At 43.0% G+C, this 20,970-nt stretch overlaps 1 protein-coding gene across 2 annotated transcripts; it reads right to left on the bottom strand.

Moving 5' to 3' along the window:
• Positions 1–385: 385 nt before the first annotated feature.
• LRRC66 (leucine rich repeat containing 66) lies at positions 386–20,805 on the bottom strand. 2 transcript variants are annotated; one of them, XM_080676547.1, is made up of 5 exons: positions 20,714–20,805; positions 17,340–17,843; positions 7,377–7,546; positions 4,161–4,350; positions 386–2,993 (listed from the first exon to the last, which is right to left on the bottom strand). In XM_080676547.1, exons 2-5 carry the CDS (start codon positions 17,836–17,838, stop codon positions 949–951), a joined length of 2,904 nt encoding a protein of 967 aa, XP_080532673.1. In that variant the 5' UTR covers positions 17,839–17,843; positions 20,714–20,805; the 3' UTR covers positions 386–948. The 2 variants fall into 2 exon arrangements, with proteins under 2 accessions (XP_080532673.1, XP_080532672.1); XM_080676546.1 differs by lacking the exon at positions 20,714–20,805 and adding an exon at positions 18,121–18,164.
• Positions 20,806–20,970: the final 165 nt, after the last annotated feature.

The following is a 20,970-nucleotide window of genomic DNA, read 5'->3' as shown; positions in this document are numbered from 1 at the left end:
TGGGCCTAGTTGTGCAGACCTGGGCATCACATGTATAGAGCTGGATGTGAAGCAGTGGGGTCCAAGGAGAGGGGCAAAGGGGAGATACAGGGAGACTTGAAACATTCCCCTGAGGAATGCTATTTAAGAGGACAAGCCGAGGAGGGGTGTCAGGAAAGCAAAGGGGAAAATGTCAGAGAAGCAGGAGGATAAACAGAAGATCACAGATCATGAGAGCCCTGATTGGCAAGTCAGGCCAAAGAAGGTGAAGCAGGGATAATGGTGGAGTCTCTTTTTCTTTTGCAAAAACCATCACTTCTCTTCTTGAAAATTGATTTTTAATTTATACTTTGTTCTATAAAATGGTCCAACTTTTTTTTTTTAGATTTTTTTTTTATTGATTTTTAGAGAAAGAGGAAGGGAGACAGGGAGAAACATCCATGTGAAACCAAAACATCAAGTGGCTGCCTCCTGCACGCCCCCTAGTGGAGATTGAGCCTAAATCCCGGTATGTGCTCTGACCTGGAATGAACCAGCAACCTTTCTGTGCACAAGACAACCACCAACCAACAGAGCCATACCAGCCATGGCTAAATGGTCCAACTTATTAAAAATATTTAGAAACTCTCTGAATCCCTCCAGTTTTGTAGGGTCATGATCAACCTCCCCAAAGCTGTGCTGTTCTTTGTGCAGAACTTGTTAAAAATCTGTTCAGCCGTTCCACCTAAGTGGTCCAGTCTACACTAAGAATGTTACTCGCATTGCCTTTGACTTTCAAGTTGAACATCCTTGTCTTTGTTATAGGAGAGTCGGTCCTCACCTAGACGGCCAACTCCCATCAGGCTGCTGTGGGTCTGCATTTGAGTAGAGAAGTCAGAATCATCTTTTTCTCGTTGCAACAGATTCTCCTCTGATTATGTACTCCTGTCCCCATCACTGAAGGGCTCCTGTGTTCTTCATGAACTGGTTTCATTTGGAAGTGCTTGTGGTAATGGTACCTGGCTGGCTCTTGGAACCCTCTTCAAAATATTCCCCTCCTCCTCTGGCACACTGAAGCGCTGGTTCATCACCAGAGAACTGTAACAGTTGTGTTGGGCTCATAGCCTCTCTGGAGTCATGGCCCTCGTGGGCACCTGTGTCCATCGGGCTGGAATGCGTGCTGCCCCCTTCAGAATCGTGTTGCGAGGGACTATTGTTTGCATCTGTGTCTGATCCCTGAGTGAAAGGTTCGTATGCACAAATGTCTGCATCTCTCTCACAACAGGCAGTCTTACCAGGACCCGAGGGAACTTCCGCAGAACACGGTGGTGGTTCCACATTGGAAAACTCTAGGTCTCTGAGTGAGCAATGCCACCCTGCAGCCTCAGACTGTGGAGCCGTGACACAGTCATACGTGAACATGCCCGGGGTCGTGTCACGGGCAGCACGGTCACCCAGTGACCCGGGCAAGGTCACTGGGTTCTCACATTCGTGGGTGTTAGAGGCACTTTCCGGATTACTTTTGTACAAACCAGAGTCTGAACCGGAAATGAGAGGTTTTTCAAAGCGATCCTCCTGATTCGCACATTTCCCCTGAGTCTTTTGGAAGGTGATGTCCCCAGGACTCTCGGATGATGTAACGTTGTCCTTCCTCCCCCCTGGGTCCCCGTCCTCCGGAGGCTCACTGGTTCCAGAACTCTCCTCCCCATCTGCCTCTTCGTCACTCCCATTTCTCGCACCCTCTGAACTCCCCGAGCTTAGAGTAAATAATGAGCCTTCATCGGAATCCGAGTTGGTGTCCAGCTCGTCCTGTGTGTCAGGAGGAGCGTGTCTCTGGGCTGGGTCCTCGTCAGCAGGAGTCACATGTGGGTCCCTGCCCCGTCCTGGGGGAAGGACCTTTGGGGACGGGTCCGTATGTCCTAGGTCACCGAGTTTGGCGGGACCATGGTGGGTGGCATGTTCCTCCTCAGCACTGGCTCCCTTGAGCCTTTGCTCCTGTGCGCCCAGAAAACTGGGAGCGCGCACTTGCATTTCCTTAGGAAACTCCAACGGTCCCCGCTCCGCGCCCTCTCGGTCCTCACGCCCTCCCGTCCTCTGTGCTTTTGTACACATTTGCGTTTTAGAGAGAGCAGCCGTCATCTCTCTTGACAGTGGAGGGTCTAATGCATTGGAATCCTTATGGATGGAGCCAGAGCCAGTTGGTAAGCTGCCAGCAATCCCAGGGATGCCCATCGAGTACTCACGGAGCGAATCTTCCTGGGCCTCCGTTTCAGAATCGACTTCTCCACGGACACCGTTCCTGCAGACGCGGTCCTGTTCTGCTGACCCGAGCGGGTCACTGTCAGCACCAGGCCGTCCGCGGAGAGCGGAATAGGCTGCACGGCCATTGGGAAGCACGTTATCCTTCCCCCTTCCTGCCCCAGGGTCGCCCCCGCGCTGTCCCCCGCTCTGCCGGCCGCCAGGCTCCTTTCTGCTCATGCCCCGAGTTCTGCCAGCAGTGACAGCAGCCTGTGGGCTGGCCTGTGTCCCTGAGAAAGGGTGTTGGGGCTCACAGAGGCTTAGGCCACGGCGAGCTTGGTGCAGATCCACCCTTGGGTGCTGGCCGTCCCCTTCAGCTTCCGTTTCATCGTAGAAGCCCTCGTTGGAATACCCGAGGTCAGAACCGGGTCTTTTCTTTCTGCACCTCCGCTGCCACAGTCTGTCAATATAAGGCCTCGTCAAAGCCCCCAGGCAGAAGGCCACAAAGAAGGTGATGAACACCGCTAAGCAGACGGCCAGGGTGAGGTCCTGGGACGCGGCTTCCGTCCCGCCAGCAGCTTGCACATCCTGGGTGCTCCTCACCCGTCTCGGCGGCCGTCTGTGCTGCTCACGGGCCTCAGAGCCTGCGTGGTCTTGCTTCCCCAGTGTGGATGAGCCCACATACATTCCTTCCTGGGGCCTCTCAGCTTTGCTCGTGTGATTCAGATTCGTGTGAGGAAGGTGGGCCTCCCTGGGAATCCTGCTTTTGGGTGTCCACCAGTATGCCTCCTCGGGCCCTGAAAGTGGGGGTAAAACACATTGAAATTAGGGTCCATGGGTTTATATTTAAAGTGCAGATTGCATGATGATAAGCAGCTCTCCTGATTGGCTGAGTGATGTCTAAGGCCAGTAGCAGGCTCTGTGTGCATGCACACGCGGCTGCGGGCTCAGGGCTGCTGCTCACCAGCCCGGGGCGGTGTGTTTCTTAGGCTTCTTGCGCGATGGCTACCTGTGGGAGGGAAAGAAGCCAGACCGGAGGGGTAACCTCATTACTTCTCCTTCTTCCATACCCTTACCTACTGCACGTTCTTGAGCCCCACCCTTGTTTGCAGCATCATTTCCTCAGCATGCCCAGTGCTGGTGAGCACAGCAACTCCCAGGGTTCTCTAGTGGCTCCTGGCATTCTGCCCTCCACACTCAGATGCCAGGGCGGCTTTGAGAGAGGACGGGACATGTGTGGCTGACAGCACTGACCTCCCTGATCTTCGTGGTTTTCTTCTAAACCTGGGAAGCAGGGCCATGTTCCTATTTTAATGTCAGTCCTGAACAGAACAGAATCCAGGACCACTAAAAAAAACAAAAAAATCTGACTTTCTTCCCCACTCCCCAGTTAGAAGTTTAAGCCACCACAATAGTGGAAAACACTTTCCAGAATGTTCAACTCCAATAACATATTCTAGGACGTTGGGAGAGTGGCAGGGAACAAATAAAAGAAAAATCTACTTTTAAAATATGTGTGTTTGGTGTCTGTGTAGGATTATATTTTTAGAATGTTGGCAAACATTTAAAATAATCAGGTTTCAAGTTTTAAATGTTCTTTCTTTGATTATTTGTTAAGAATTGGGATTTTAAAAAATATGTCACTTGTGGGGTCTTCAGGGCAAAATTCTCTCTTTATGAAATTTCTGTTTTTGACGAAATCCAGCAGTTTCTGAGATGGTGGAACTAGGTTTCTTTGCCCATGTAAAGAAAGTCATTCATGACTGAGGAAAACAGTTAGAAACCAATGACTGCTCTATGACACAGCCCGAGGCTGCCCAAGGCCATGGATCACCACTCTTGCTGTCATTGTTTCAAACGAGACTAAATTGGTCCTGGTTTTTTGTTCATTTGTTTATATATTTATTTATTTATTTTCAGTTCAGCTGGAACCCTTTCGGAGAGAAGAGGGAATACTGACATACCTATAGACTTGTTGCAAATTACATCCCACTTTCTCCTCCAGGATTCAGAAATGACATTTTGGAAGACGGTCACACTGTCATCACACTGCCATTGGTTATGGGCCAAGTCAGCCTCCAGGTGGGGAAGTTCTAGAGCAATGGTCATCATGGGCAGGATGGTGGTCAGAGCATTGCTGCTGAGGTCCACAACCTGCTCGAGAAGAAGCAAATTTGGGGCAGTCTGTGAATAAAGACATTTAGAGACAATAAACGAGTTCCAGATATTGTTTATGTCTATATGGAGGCAATAAGAAGTTAGCACTGACTTGAGAGTCGGAGGAACCTGGATTAAATCTCTGCTCTGTCTCCCACAGTTCCGTGAGCCTAAGTAAACTGTTTACTTTCCATGAGCCCACCTGCCAAGGTTGTTGTTAGGATGAAATGCATGCAAAAGCTTTACGTATGGTGCCTCATTAGATGATCAATCATTTTCCCTTCCTTCTTTCCTATGAGTGTGGTTTGTACTGTTAGATAAAACCTGGACTCCCCATTGTTATCAAGGTCTAGAATTAGATACCAGATCTAAAATGTCTAGAAGCACAGTGTTCTTGAAAGTGGCAGAAGACACTGAATGATGAGCCCATACAACACAGATCTGCAGCTGACCAGAAGTAGAGAAGAGAGATATTTTGCTTCAAGGGTAGTAGTACATTTCTCCGCATCCGCACTACTTAGTATGCACAAGATACCAATTTTTTTAGTCTAATCAGAAATGAAGGGGAAACCAGGGAACAAAAAGGACTCAGTGACACTAGAAACACAGAGAAGGACCTGATGAAGATGGATGTGGCCGTGCATGATGCAGCAGGGAAAGCATAGTTAGGTATAGTTCTAGCTACCATTCACAGAGCACTGCTGTGTACCAGGCACCTTACTGGGTGTTTACATATATTATCTCTAAACCTCCCAACAAATTCCTCATCCCATCCCACCCTTTTTTTTTTTACAGAGGAGGAAACTGGGCTAGAGTACACAGTATATTCCACACAGCCCCTAGTACATAGCAGGTGCTCCTTAAATAGTGGAGAAAAGAATGAATGAATGAAATGGCAGAGTTGAAATCTGATCTGGCTTCCCTGTGTGCCTTCTATTCCACAACACACCCTGAGCTCCCACCAAACCGGAGTGAAGGGCTGGGTGGAGGAGGCCTGCAGCATGAGGCACCAGAGTGGGATCTTGGGGCCTGGGGAGGGGAAGATGGTTATCAGAAGAAGGGAAAATCATAAGTCTTGTTGAAGAATAAGAAGAGGCCTATGGATGAAAACTAGAGAGGCTGGATGTTATCTGGTCAAATGTTTTATAAACATCATGGGAAAAGCAGCGTTGATATCTGGATTAAATAAATCCCTAAGAGCTGATTCAAACAGCCAATCCAATGGCACCATCACCAAGACCACTACATGATGAATCAGAATTCTCCTGGACATGAGCAATGAGGCTGACCTTTCCCATGTTGAGTAACCAAGCAGTCTTGACTCCCCAAGGAAGGTTGCCAAAAATAGGAAGTAGGAGACTGGGATTGGGAAGAAAAAAAACAAAACTTTTCTTTGGCCTGGTCTTGCCAAGGATCAATAATTTTCTTTTGTAACCTCCTCAACAACTGAGTGAAATATTCTACTGTTTTTCAGGTAGTTATTTTCTTTTTAGTGCATGTCTGGCTTTTTTTTTTTTTTTCTAGTCTAGCAACTATGATATGACAAATCATTGAACTGAAAGCAAAACTGGAGAGAGGCCAGAAAACTAATAAGATGATTCAGGAGAAATAATTTCTGAGAAAAGATTAAAACAGAATAGTCCAATGTGGCTAACAAAACAGCCATCCACCATCAGTGGCAGGAGTGTACGTTAGAGAAAACCTGGGAGAAGCATACGTTGCTACACAAATCACTGAATCTAAGAAGAATGGAGTAAGAGTAAGAAAAAGGATGCTAATTGGAAATGCTAATGAAAATGTATTCTATCTAAACATGATGATGAATTCATGATATGAAAACTCTATCTGGCTTCTGAGAAGATTCCGACATGGGAAGACATATTGCACTGTGTAAATGTTAAATGCATCTCATGAGAAAAAAACACAAAACAACAACCCACATACCATCTATTTTAATATGCAGCTTTCTGGTACCAAATATGTTCATCCTGCTCCAAACCAGTTTTTAAGTTATTACCAAACATGTAGAAGGAATATTAGAGAAGGAGCGATTGTACAATTCTGGGCAGTTCAGGTGAATTGAGAATTACAGATGATTTAAATCATTCTTGGGATTGTTTTTTAGTTTGCCTGCAGCATCTATAACCTGTGAGCTGCAGAAGACTTATAAAGAACAATAAAAATGCGTAGGAAATAAAACAGACACAGGGCAATCACACACACAAATATACTTATAATCAGTAGACAATATACTAACTGAGGTCCCCAGGCAATCTGACTACATATTTGTGGTGAATTGGGGAGCACTGTCAAGTTAAGTGGACTTTCTCATCTGCTTTTATAATTCAGCAGATTCTGAAAGAGTCCCCAGTGATTCTGCCTCCTAGTATTCATGCCCTTGAGAAATCTCTTCCCCTTGAGTGTAGCCAGGGCCTGTGACTTGGTTCTAACCATCAGAGTATGGAAAAAGCAATGGGCATCACTTTGTTGATCTCATATTCTTCGTACTAGCAGGCTCTCTCCTTTGGGCTGTGGTGCAAGCTGCCATGCTGTGAGCTGCCCTTTGGGGAGGCTGACATGGCACAGAACGGAGGGCAGGCTCAGGCTGGCAGCCAGCAAGGAACTGAGCCCTCAGTCAACGCCCACAAGGAACTGAATGAAAGTTTCCCCTTCATTTCCCTGTGACCTTCACCTAGGCCTTCAGGTGAGAATCCAGTCTTGGCCAGCACCTTGATTGAAGCCAGCGGCAAGTGGAGACTTGGAGTTGGGTTTAATTTGATTTAGGAAAATAATGTGCCAATTGTTGCTGCTGAGTATTATGTTTGAGCAAAATTCATTACTGAGACCACTGATTTTTAAGGCAAGAGAGAGACTTCAGCAATTTTAGAGGAATCTTAAAATAGACTTACATTTTTTGATTAATAGTCAGTATGGCTGGACATGAAGAAACTCTTAAAATATTCTTCTAATGTAATTGCCCATATGTCTGTGTATTTGAAATATTATAAAAATTATTTTATAACCTGTAACTTTTTGAGGTCCTTGAAAGCTTCCGGATGAATTCTGAATATCTTGTTGCTCCTTAAATAGAGGTTCTCCAACTGCAGGCAGTTATGAAAATCAAACACACCAATTTTCAATATTCCATTGAATGATAGATCCAAACTCTGTAATGACTTCAGTTTCCACAATCCTATTAAAATTAAAAAGCAAATTAAAATATTGCCCTGGCTAGTGTGGCTCAGTTGGTTGGGTATCGTCTTATGCACAGAAAGGTTGCTGGTTCAATTCCTGGTCAGGACACATGCACTGTCTGGGTTTTGGGCTTGGTCCCAGAAGGGGGCATGCAGGAGGCAGCTGATTTCACATAGACGTTTCTCTTTCTCTCTTTCCCTTCCTCTCTTTCTAAAAATATCAATGGAAATGTAGAAAAAAATCAAATTAAAATATAAACTGGTGATATTGACTGAAGCATTGTTTGTAAGGGTGAAAGATTAGAAACAACCTAAGTGGTTTCCAGTAGAGAAGTGGTTAAACAAAGCATGGTATGTCAATACTAGAAAATACTATGGAACAGTCTTAAAAGAGAATGGGGTAGAGCAACAAGACTGCACGAGAAGGAAGATGTTAAGTTGCTGAACAGTATCAAGTATAATTCCAGTGTTCTTGAAAAAAAGGAGCCATTTGTACCCATATACATATATTTTGAGTGGGCAGGAAAAAAAAAGGCCTGGAAGAGGTGAACTAAGCTATTAGTAGTACTTATACTTAAGAGGAGAGGTGGGGTTAGAGAAGGAAGGAAACTTTATTTTAGACATCTTTGAATTCTTTCTTTCAATGAGCATGTGCTAATCCTGTATAATAAAAGCCTAATATGCTAAATGCCTGGTGGTCTGTTTAACCAATCAAAGCGTAATACGCTAATGATATACTAAGGCTGCTCAACTGCTTGCTATGATGTGCACTGACCACCAGGGGGCAGACACTCCAACCGGTAGTTAGCTTGCTGCTGGGGTCTGGCCAATCGGGATTGAGCGAGACGGGCTGGACACACCCTGTCCTGGAGCTCTCCAGCGGTCCCTCCCTGGCTGGTCAAGCTCCTGTGCCCCCCTCTCCCCTGGCCCCGGTTGGGGCCCTTGGCCTGGCCTGCGCCCTCTCGCAATCCAGGGGATGTCGGAGAGCTGGTTTCGGCCCGATCCCGCAGGCCTGGCTGAGGGACCCCATTGGTGCACGAATTTGTGCATGGGGCCTCTAGTTTTATGATAAAAGCATCAATTAAAAAAATCTAACTTTGAAGAATAAGTAAATATTTATTTGATTGAACTATGGGTAAAACTGAATAGTTTTTTTGATGAATTATTTATATGGGTGAACTCAGAGTTTTCAAATGTTAATGACTCTGTTTTGTAGCTATATCCTTTCTTTTATCTACTTATTGTTGATATTATAACTATTTTCTAGGCATTCTTGTATGTTTTAAATGTAGTAAATTCTAGCTAGATTTTGTGTTCTGGCAAAATAATCTAATTGCCTTTGTATTTCACCTGATGCCAGAGTCACCAGGAGGCGCATTTGGCACTGAAAAGAAAGCTTGAGAAGGAGGTGTCAGTCACAGCGTCTCCCAAATTTGATTTACCATCTGAGTCCCACAAGGAAGCCCTGCATTTTTACATTTCCTTCTGCTCTGCTCTCATGTATAGTCTGTGTTTTTAACCAACTACCACATAACAGATCAAGTTGGTTCAATTCCAGAAGGATTTATTCTGTGACTACTGTCTTTGGTGCTGAGGACAAATATAGCATAGAATCCTTGTGTCTGGTTGAATAATAAAACCTAGAAAAAGTTACTAGTTATACAAAGCACTTATACCCCTCCATCCAACTATCCATAAGACGATTCAGGTCAGAGTGCATGTCTTTGTGAACTCCTCCAATGCCTGGAATATAACATGCACGCAATAAGTTAGAGGTCACAGTGTCTGGCCTGCACAGAGATTTAAAAATTAATGAGCTGACAATAAAGATTCAACACAAAAATGTTGCATATCTAGCTTCTCTTGAATTATTGGAAGTTTCAAGTGGCACAAGACATTTGGCTGGAGCTTAATGAGGGCGCCTGTCTTAGATGGGCATGCGCTTACTGACAAATGTGATTTCTTTCTACTCATGTCTCTATCAAAAGTAGGAAAACAAAGGATAGGCCAAGAAACCTGCATGTTTAAAAAAAATGGGAAAGAACCAGGGCTGATGTTCAGCTGGCACATGCTGGTGGGAAATACTTCGATATCGGCTGGTAAATTTGCCGTTCCTGACTGAGTGCCCAGCATCTGGAGCTGCTCTGCTGTCCTAGGCACTTCAATATTTCCCCTCCTGCCCCCTGCAGAAAATGTTTCTTTGTGGAGCAAAGAATATTCCGACATATTTTAACTTGCAAACATATGGGTTTGTGAGAAAAAAAAAAAAAAAGTGAAACAGAAGACACCAATATGAAAGGAGCTATAGTTTCCTTGACATTTTTGTGATACCTGCCTGCCTTATGCAGGGATGAGAATTTATGGTTCCTGCAATTCCTCAGTGCTTAATTTAATTAAATATGTACACCCGGAGATCAGTGGAAAGGAGATCATGCCTAGCTTTGAGTGGAAGGAAAAAATTATTTTTAAACCTCTGTTTAATTGTGTACTCTTTCTGTGCTCTGAGCATTTCACAAATACCCTCTTTTAATCCTCACAAAGCCCTGGGGGTTATTACCATTTTACAAATTGCAAACCTTAGGTGCAGCAAGTTAAGAACTTGCCCCACGTCATGGTGGGTGGAGCTGGAATTGAAATTCAGATCTTTTAACCATTCATTACCATTTAGCCACACACACACACACACACACACACACACACACACACACACACACACACAGACATGGTCAAGGTCCTGAAAGATAACTTGAGTTTAGAAAAGGAAAAAGAAGGCGGGGAGTAGGGCTGGGCTGTCTATGAAAGAGAATGGTATGGGCCATGGTATACATAAAATACCAAATGTATTGGGATTGTTTAGTGATTCTACTTGTATCATATAGCAAATAGGGCACTTAAGATGTTCGGTTTATCCAACTCTGTTTATAACTTTTTTAACAAAATATATATTTTATTAATTTTTTTACAAGAGAGGAAGGGAGAGGGAGAGAGAGTTAGAAACATCGATGAGAGAGAAACATCGATCAACTGCCTCCTGCACAGCCCCCACTGGGGATGTGCCTGCAACCAAGGTACATGCCCTTGACCGGAATCGAACCCGGGACCCTCCAGTCCACAGGCCGACACTCTATCTACTGAGCCAAACCGGTCAGGGCTGTTTATAACTTTTGATGTGAGTCAGAAAGTACCACTTAAGGTCTCCATGCCTCAGTTTCCTCCCTTAAAAATTGTTTCTTGCAGGTGAAATTGAATCTATCTTTGATTACTATGGTCAAGTATTTTGAGCTCAGTGGAAGCCAGAGGTAAAGTTTAGATCATTGTTCAGCAAACATTCACTTTACTCCTTCATCCCGTTGAGTTGAGGTTCGTCATGTGACTTGCTTTGGGCAATGAGATGTTAGCAGACATGATGTGAGCCAAGATTTGAAATGTGATGGGGATTGCTCCCTTGGATTTTGCCAAAGAACAGTTATAAAAATAACATGTCCTGATTAGCCTGCTGATCCAAAGATAATGAGAGATATGACCCTTTTCATTTAGGGTCTCTCGAAACGGACTTGGGGAATTTGAGAACTTGGGGAATTTGAGTATCTTCCAAGATACTTGGCTGACACTCTCAGTGGGGGAAAATATGTTCTTTTAAAAATTTTACATGGTGAATCAATGTTGAGGGGGTGTGTATTCAAGTGACTAAAGAGGTTAGGAAGTGCATTAGCTGAGCTTGGACATCATAGGGTAGATTCTATATTTCAAGAGAGGAGAGTCAAATTATGGGAAGAAAACAGGGAAGCACTTTTTTTTATTGATCTGCTTTCTGATGATCATATAAGCTAGGGAAGGCAGGAATTTGATTAGCCTTTGCATTTAAGAGGCCAGAGGCAGTTTTATTACTTCTAAGAAATTATCTCAGTGTTTATTGAAAAAAAGGCCACAGAAGGTATGCCCAGACATTACACCACCTTAAAAATATTTCTTTGGAATATGAACTTCCTAAGTGTTCTCCCAAGTATGATACCTAATAACACAGAACAATAATGTTCAGGGGTCACGGCTTCAAGTTCAAAGAGTACTAAGAATTAGAATAGAGTCTGGAATGGTCCTAGATAAGAGTTATTGATAAGGCCAGCCCTTAATGTAGTCAAATTTATAGAGGTGAGCCAAAGACCTTGCCCTCTTAGCTTAATGACATACATTTTGTTACTACTTTACAACCTGAACTTTAAAAAAAAAATTTTTTTTTTTTATTGATTCAGAGAGGAAAGGAGAGGAAGAGAGAGATAGAAACGTCAATGATAACAGAGAGTCATTGATTGGCTGCCTCCTACACACCCCCTACTGGGGACTGAGCCTGCAACTCGAGCATGTGCCCTTGGCCAGAATTGAACCCGGAACCCTTCAGTCTGTAGGCCGACGCTCTATCCACTGAGCCAAACCAGCTAAAGCCAACCTGAACTTTTTGAAAACATTAGTGATTGGTATTCCCATAATCATAGCAATCAAGATGAAATGCTTAATTTCCTACAAATGAAAAGAATACAATGTACTTTCGTTTTTACAATACATGATTTTGTGGTTGTATTTTTTTTTTTTTTTAATTCTACCAGTTTCAAAGTCAGGTATTATCTCATCTAATTTCTAACACTTTTATCTCTTGGGTTCTGAAACTTAGTTGTTAAATGATGTCAGGCTATCATATCTGGACTGTCAGCCTAACTGGAATCCCAGTAATATGTTGGTTCTGAGAGATTTCTAGGCACTCCGTGGGCATTCCGGAAATACTGCTTGATGAAGGTGGGATAGTGTAACTAGAGACCAGTCCCATTGTTTTAAAATTTTAAAACTGATTTTCCATTATTAACACTATACTCCAAGAATGTGGGAGAAAGGTAGAATGGTCATTAAGGTTGAATTCATGGCTGGCTTCTGTCCTGTAAATACACTGGCTGGCACCTCCTCTGGGTGTTGTCCCAACATGAAGCTTTTTGGTGACATCACAGCTGCCTCTGAAGACAGGCTGGGCTGACATTGGGTGAGTCACTGTGATAGTTCACCCTCACAGAAGTGGGGTTTCCTGGGTGAAAGCAACTCTTTGTTGGCTTTATAAACTCACTGCTTTAAGACCCACGGGACATGAGTTATACAGATACAACGTGTGCTGGAAGGCCAGTTGTTGATCCCTGCTTTCCAAGATACGTATCTCTAAGTTATTATTTCAGATAAGACCGAACACCATATAAATTGTTAGACACCAATGATTCTTGGCTCATGAATTACAGTGGACTAGGAGTCCCATCTACTGCAATAGTTATTAAACTTTTTTTGTTGCTGTTGTTAATCCTCACCCGAGGATATTTTTTCCATTGGTTTTTAGAGAGTGGAAGGGAGGGAGAGAGGGGTAGAGAGAGACATAGGAGAGAGAGAGAAAGAGACAGAGAGAGAAACATCCATGTGAGAGAGACACATTGATTGGTTACCTCCTGCATGTTCCCTGATGGGCAGGGGATGGAGCCTGCAACCCAGATATGTGCCCATGACCAGGAATTGAACCTGAGACCCTTTGGTGTGAGGGCTGAGGCTCTAACCACTGAGAAACACTGGCCAAGGCTATTTAGCATTTTAAGAGATAACGAGATTCTGACAAAAACAGATTTATTATTTGTTTCTGAATAGACTGTTATTCTCAGTTTGTGCCAAGAGAGTAATAATAACTAATATTTGCATACTGCTTTACAAGGTTACAAAGTACTTTTCACATATTTTAATAATATCACTTATTATGCCAAATACTATGTTAAATTAGGTTCTTGAAAGACATTTTTTCTTTACACCTCACAGCAATTCTATGAGTAAATTCCACATTATCCAGATATTACCTTTAAAAAGGCTTAGAATAAAGGAATTGAAAAAGCACAAAGGAAATGTCAGAAATAGCATGGCAGACAGCACCTCTCTTACCAGCTTTTCCCTTCAAAGTGGGATTCTAAAGCCAGATTCATCCAGCCATAGTCACAGAATCATAAAATGGGAAGGGATGTCAGAGCGGACTCAATCTAGTAAAAACTGAAAATGCATGCTGATTTTGGAAAAATAATTCATATCACAAAATGCTATGGGTAAAAGAACTCTGAATTATATCCAATTAGATTCTGGGCTTACACTAGACTTCCATCACCCATCTGTTTCATTCATCTCTCTATGGTTTCATTTGCTAGAATTCTAATAGAATATAAGACACAGGGTTTGTCATTTCCCTTCTTTTTTCTCCTTTGGGAGGCCAAGTTTAACTCAGAAAAGGAAGACAGGGGCTGCATCTGCATTTTACCGGGTATTTGGTCCTTGCATGGAATTGCATTTGCCCTAACCTCCGATGAGCCCCGGGAAGTCCATCTGCCTTCAGGAGACACGTTCGTCATTTCTCTATTTACTCTTGAGGTGGGATGATATTTGACACATGGATTTTTTACCTCTCTCTGCTTTCCCCTTTCCCTTTCTCTGCTCCGTTCAAGCAGAAAGCTGTCTGTGTTAATTGCCCAGGGGAGGCACATTGTGAGGCACAAAGCAGAGGAGTCCACAAGTCTTTCTGGCTTTTGTTTTCCACAGGCCTAAAGTTTTAAAGGAAAGAAATTTCTAGAACTAGACAGAAGGTTTTGAAGAAACAAAGAGGGGGAAGAATTTTTTCCAAACTGAAAAGACTGAAAAGAAATGTTCTTTGGTTAATGGGGTTAAGGGACAGATGGACACACACACACACACACACACACACACTTTGATGCCCTGTCAGGGTATAAGATTCTGGAGCTGTGGTACAAATCTGAGAAAAGGCAGAGGAAATCTCACAAAAGACTGAGGTTAAGTACAAGTACCCTGTACCCCACCCACAACCTATCCTAGTAGAATTCGGGCTCAGAATCAGAAACTATGCTGAGTTATCCTATATAATAAAAGGGTGATATGCAAATTGACCATCACTCCAACACACAAGATGGCTGCCCCCATGTGGTCAAAGATGGCCACCACAAGATGGCTAGCAGGGGAGGGCAGTTGTGGGCGATCAGGCCTGCAAGGGAGGGCAGTTGGGGGCTACCAGGCCAGCAGAGGAGGGCAGTTAGGGTGACCAGGCCTACAGGGGAGGGCAGTTGGGGGCGACCACGCTGGCAAGGGAGGGCAGTTAGGGGTGACTGGGCCAGCAGGGGAGGACAGTTAGGGGCAATCAGGCCAGCAGGGAGCAGTTAGGCATTAATCAGGCTGGCAGGGGAGTGGTTAGGGCAGCCGTGGGCAAACTACGGCCCGCGGGCCGGATCCGGCCCATTTGGCTGTTCTATCCGGCCCGCGGAGCCGAAAGAGCGGAGGGTTCTCTTGCTCTCCCCTCCGCTCCTTCACCAGCAGCAGTGTTAACATGGCAACATCAGGAAACACGGCCGCAGCTCCTTCTTCTGAGTGGGCGGATTTATATCCCCATTCAGTAGAAGGAACAACCTCTCAATCTTCCAGAGGCTCCTTGTAATGCCCGCGGATGCGTCCCCCAACATCACCCTGGGCATGCGTAGACACGTTATCGTGGTGATGTAGGGAGACACGCCCCTGGAGAGCACAGTATCAGAGCATTAGCTAAAAAGGAGACCAACAACACTGTTCCCACTGAAGTTGATGTTTTAAAGACCAAAAACCTTTCAATCCAATCTACATTGCCATCTACATCTATGTCCTGGGCATAATTTGGAAGTTGCACTAAAGAAAATGTTTAATTTACTGTTTACACATTTTGTTCTTTTCTATTTGTTTTAGTTTTAAATTATTTTATTATATTTAAGTTTAATTTGAAAGGCTTTTGTATCTTTCCTTTGTTAGGCAATTTTATTTTGCCTTTGCCATCTTCAATATAAGGTATGTTATTGTGCTATGATTCCTCCATTTTTTGAAGTTTCAAATTATAATAATTAGTGTTTACATTCTTCTTGTTAAAATGTTTGAAATGAATAAAACTATTGAAATAAAAAAAAAAAGACCGTACCCTTTTATGTAATGATGTTTACTTTGAATTTATATTAGTTCACACAAACACTCCATCCATGCTTTTGTTCCGGCCCTCCGGTCCAGTTTAAGAACCCATTGTGGCCCTCGAGTCAAAAAGTTTGCCCACCCCTGGGTTAGGGAGTGATCAGGCTGGCAGGCAGAAGCGGTTAGGGGCAATCAGGCAGGCAGGCAGGTGAGCAGTTGGGAGCCAGCAGTCCTGGATTGTGAGAGGGATATCCAACTGCCCATTTAGGCCCGATTCCACCGGGATTGGGCCTGAACGGGCAGTTGGACATCCCTCGAGAGGTCCCAGATTGGAGAAGGTGCAGGTTGGGCTGAGGGACACCACCCTCCCCCCATGCATGAATTTTGTGCACCGGGCCTCTAGCAGACAATAAAAGGTTATATCTCTAGTACACTTGAATTTGTGGGTTGAGATTCACATCTACCATACTAGTTAAAAAATATTATATCATTACACTATTACATATGTTATACCATTATATCTAATTGCTTAATTAGGAAAAATATTCAAACTATTTGGTGAAATGAAAATATAAGTTATGAAATATTATGGAAAGTATATTCCAATTTGAAATAAAAATAGGTATATAGACCTAAAGAATAAACTTAAATAATATACACTACATGAAGGACTTCAATTTTTCCCTTAAATTTTTTCTTCAAACCCTAATGTCCCACAAATAACAGGTATTCCTTTTATAATTAGTACAATACAATAAACATTGTAAAATAAGATGAAATTAGTTTACACTGAAAATACTGCACACTGCTTTTATGGAAAAGGTCAGGGAGAGAAGACTCCTAACATTCTCACACACTTCTGCTGATATGTTGGCTGGAACAGTAATTCCTTCACCCCTTCAGGCTATTATTGTCAAAATGGTGCTTAAAACCAGACCAGATGTGGAGAAAGAGCAAAAAATAAATAAATGAAAGAAGAGAAAAATGAGAAAAACTAAATATGCATCATTTGGGATGGAGAAAAATGACAATATCCTCACACTTTCTTTTTTAGTATAATGTCTTATGTAAAGTAAGTACTTAGCAAATAATGCCCAAAAACAAACAGGGAAAGGAAATGGTCTAGCATTCCTGACTGTAAAAAGGGCAAAGGAAGCTCTGGCTAATGAACGTGATACATTTTCTAAATAAAACATTGATGGATTAGCTAAGGAACTCCAACATGTAGATTAGTGAATGTCAGAATGGATTAGAGTTTATTATAATAGGAGGATATGTAGAGTATCCCATTAGAAACCAGGATAAGCAATTCTGATTTTGACTTAGTAAGACAGTTTACATTTTAATATATAAAATTAGCATTTTTTCTAGCCTACACTTGGAGGTCATCTGGATAAGTAGAAAGAAAAGGTATTCCAAGAAAAAAATTATAAATATGGCAATGAATTTGAATTGTATTACATATTAAAAGTATCTGAACTAGTTATTTCTCAGGTAATTTAAAACCATGCATTATTATTTAGCACTTAATACTTCCTATGTCTCTTGACAACACATAACATTAATATAAATTATAGTGATGGAAGATTAAAAAGCATTGACTATAAATTCCACATATTTTAACTTCAAATTCCACGAAGAAACTCCTTTTATTATATTTGCTTGGATCAAATTGCTTTACTTTCAGCCATTTCCTCAAAACTGAAAGCAAACATGGAATTCTCATTGGCATAAACCATGAATTCTCCACATACTTATGATTTCTTGGTCTAGTCCGCCTCTTAAGATTGTACTTACCCTTGGGAATGTCACTGAGTTTATTTCTTTGAAGAATTACCAGCTTTAGATGTGGAAGCCCACTTCTCAAGCTGCTTCTGTGGCATTTCACCCAGGAGCACTTAGGACTGGGTAGATCCAGTGAGATGGAGTGGATGGCATTGTTGCTGAGGTTTAAGGTTTCCAAACCAGGTAAATGTGCAAGAGGGCTCAAGGTTATTTTCTTCAACATGAGATTGTTACTGAGGTCCAGATGTTTTATGTTCAGTTTTTCTTCTTTTGTGGGAGATTGTAAGAAACCCTTAAAGAAAATGGAACTTGCATCCACTGTGGCTGCCGTCTGTGATATGTCCAAAGGTATATCCTGCTTTCCAGCAAAGGAACAATTCGTCAGACGATAGCCATTCCATTGGCACTCAGCATTGAAAAAATTACTGCTTTTCCTTGCCGGGTTTGTCATTGTTCCAGTAAAATAAAGACCCAGAGCCATGGCAATGGCTCTGAAACAAAGGTTGTTCATAATGCCTGGAGAAAGGAAAATGAATTGACGTATTCATTATAACACGTAAAAACAAACAGCAAATAAGCAGAAAATTTGCTTTTCAGGATCGAGGCAAATTATCTTGCCTTGATTGCCAATTTAAGTGAATGTTTGATTTCTTAGAAATTTCTTAGAAATAACAGCATTAAAGTGTAGCTACCCAAAATGGTGTAATTATAGTTTAAAACTACATTAATGTCACATTCTACAAAAAGAACTCCCCCAATTTTTCAGAAAAATATGTATTCACTTGGGCCTCACCTCTGTGCCTGCTTTTCCAGGACCATTCACGCTGCAGTCTGCTTTGGAGTGAGGGAAACCTACCAAGATCAAAGGCTTCTCTGCTTCCTTGCTGGTCATTAGAACAGAGCAAAGTCTAGTATCTACAACACTATAATCAGTCACGTGACTTACTGTGTGAGTGGCAGGCCATCCAGTTACACTGAACTGTGGAACTGTTTGGGTGGAAGGTTCAACTCACAGATTTGTCTGACTTCAAACCCTTTTGAAGTCATTTAGATATATTCAACATAAATAAAATGGTTATAAAAAGGGTGCTCTGCCTCTGAACCATGAAGATGTATATATATATATATATAAAACCCTAATATGCAAATAGACCGAATGGTAGAACAACCAAACAACCAAACAGCCCACCAAGGGGCATGCACTAAACATGGCGGGTGTCAGCAGCAGGCGGAAGAGTGTGGAATATGGCAGGCACTGGCTGTGGCAGGATGGTGGAGCAGGTGAGCAGGGATGCCAGACCAAGGCGGGGTGCCAGTCGCTGTTATCGGGGTGAGCCTCTGGTGGTTGCTGAAAATGCTTTGCTCCCGTGTGCTGCGGTCCTGCTGGGCACTCGCACCTGCTGCTGGCGCTGGCCCCGCTTGCACCCACTGCCAGCACCCGGAACCGGCCCCAATTGCTTGGTGCAGGCAGCGGGTGTGAGCAGCAGCTGCCAGCCCCGATTGCTCCTGAGGGCTTCTCCACCTCCCCCTGCTCCTGAGGGGCAATCGGGGCACAATCATCAGCGTGTGTGAGCGGGGCTGGCACCATCAGCGCGTGGGAGCAGCGGCAGCAGGAGCGGGGCTGCCAGCAGAAAGGGGGTGGGGAGCTGTGGTGGGAGGGGCTGGGAGGGGGCACGGAGGATGGGCCGAGACCTGCCCCTGTGCCTACCTCAGCCTCGCGGCCCACAGTTTCTTTTAAGATAGAAACATCAAGGATCTTTTTCACCAAAGATTTCTGAGAAGCAATGAAAAGTTTTAAAACAAATATTTACACATCTCAATGGCTAAATATATACACAAAGTATTTTTAAAAGTAAATGGATAATTTTTTATTTAATGACACTAAATTCCATGAATAACTACATTATTCAGTATGTAGGCTTGCAACAAACTGTCCCTTTCTGCTCTAATGGCACCATTTAGTTCATTATTGGTCTGAAATACTAGAATGGCTTAACTGTTTCTCCTGCCACAGCCTCTTGAGTTTCCTTCTTCTTGGCCCATCCTATTCCAGTGGGGTATTGCCCCATAACACTGTTTTCCTCATATCATTCCCTCATTGAAACGCCTCAAAGAGCTCCTTAGTGCCTGTAGTCCAGTCCCTCAGGTTGGCATGCAGGGCTAGCTAACCTATGGACCACGCAGATACACGTGGAGCCATTGCAAGACGTGGCTGTGCTCAGCACTATATATGGACATCTCATGCTGAAATGAGCTTTCGTACATTCCCAAACCCAAGCTCAACGCCTTTTCCTCTCCTCACTCCAAATCCTACATATGGCCTGAAGACCCCTTTCCCAGCGTTAGCCTATTTTATCTTTTCAGAAATCTTTCAGTAAACATTTATGAATGCATTAGTAACATTGTTTGACAGAATATCAATATTATCCTGCATTCCTATTTCTTTGTTTTGTGTGTTTTAAACTCCCTGGAAGGCAGTAAGTTCCTTAAGGGCCATGATTTCCACGTGGTATGCTGCATATGTAAATGTCTCCCTCATGTTTTACATTTTTAATAGTCTGCAGTCTGTTGTGGGGCTATGCTCTGTTCGGATGAATGCACACAGCGAATGAAATGTACCAGGCAACTTTTAAACTTTGTTTCACATAAGGTCAATTCTCCATGTTTTGAAGGGCATCTAGATTCAGAGACACAGGGCCATGAACTGCAAAGGTGCCCTGCAGCACGGAGAAGTGAGTTATTTTTATAATGTGGCTCTTATGCAATACTAGAAATTGAATTAATTTCTAGTTGGAAAGGTATTTGTTTCTACAATGAAAGCTGCAATCGTTATATATACAACTGTATACCGAACTAATGCAATATCAGCAATAAAAAAATATAGTAATTCACAGGCATGCTACTTTCCAATATTGAACAGAAACATTTGGTTAAAAGATACTTAAGGGGAGATAAATTAAAGATTTTCATGGACCTGGTTCTTTCTAAGTTAAAGAGATCTATACACTGACTAATAGATTTGAGTTCAAAACAGCTAGGTAATGGTAATCTTATGTCCTAAAGTAAAAGTTATTAATATGTAAAGAAAAAGGATATGTACTACATATACTAGTAAGCTTATACATATTAGGTAAGGAACCCCTGAGAACTCTAGAAAAATTTTCTGAAGAAATGATAAACAACTTGGTAAAATGTAAACCTTTAAATGGACATATTCAAGCTGAAGTATGAGGAAGCAGAACTACTGGGTGTGTATGGGTGTCAGAGATTGAGAGAGATAAGGCAGGGCAGTGAAAAAACAAAGTAGAAAGGAAATAGAGTTCATTCTTATATAAAAGGAAGAGAAGTTAAAAACACACAACAGCAGCCCTCTTTCTAAGCCATACCTTATGATGTTTAGGTCGTTTCCAAATGGGTCTCTACCTGGATGAAGCCAGCTGGGAATTTTAGACCTGAGCCTCTGAGGCTCCACCCGTCTGCCCAGGGTGCCTGCCCTGTGGCAAACCGTCACCCTTTCGTCACAGGGTCCTGGCCTCTTGCCACACGACAGCGTGCACATGCCCCTGGGACACTGAGGGAATGTGCAGAGGGAGGTAGATATCCAAGCTGTACAGCTTCTACCTCTGAGCTCGAGGATCAGAGA

Source organism: Plecotus auritus (assembly GCF_963455305.1).
Source record: "Plecotus auritus genome assembly, chromosome: 1".
In the NCBI taxonomy this organism is placed as follows: Eukaryota; Metazoa; Chordata; class Mammalia; order Chiroptera; family Vespertilionidae; genus Plecotus; species Plecotus auritus.
The sequence above is the reverse complement of the archived record's forward strand: the minus strand, read 5'-3'. Positions and strand labels throughout refer to the sequence as shown.

Excerpts from the sequence above, each read along its gene's own strand:
- LRRC66 (XM_080676547.1), bottom strand. The coding sequence starts at position 17,838 with ATGAACAACCTTTGTTTCAGAGCCATTGCCATGGCTCTGGGTCTTTAT. Across the intron at positions 7,547-17,339 it reads ACTCAGTGACATTCCCAAGG|GATTGTGGAAACTGAAGTCA; the intron begins GTAAGTACAATC and ends TAATTTTAATAG. Across the intron at positions 2,994-4,160 it reads AATTTGCAACAAGTCTATAG|GGCCCGAGGAGGCATACTGG; the intron begins GTATGTCAGTAT and ends CCCCACTTTCAG.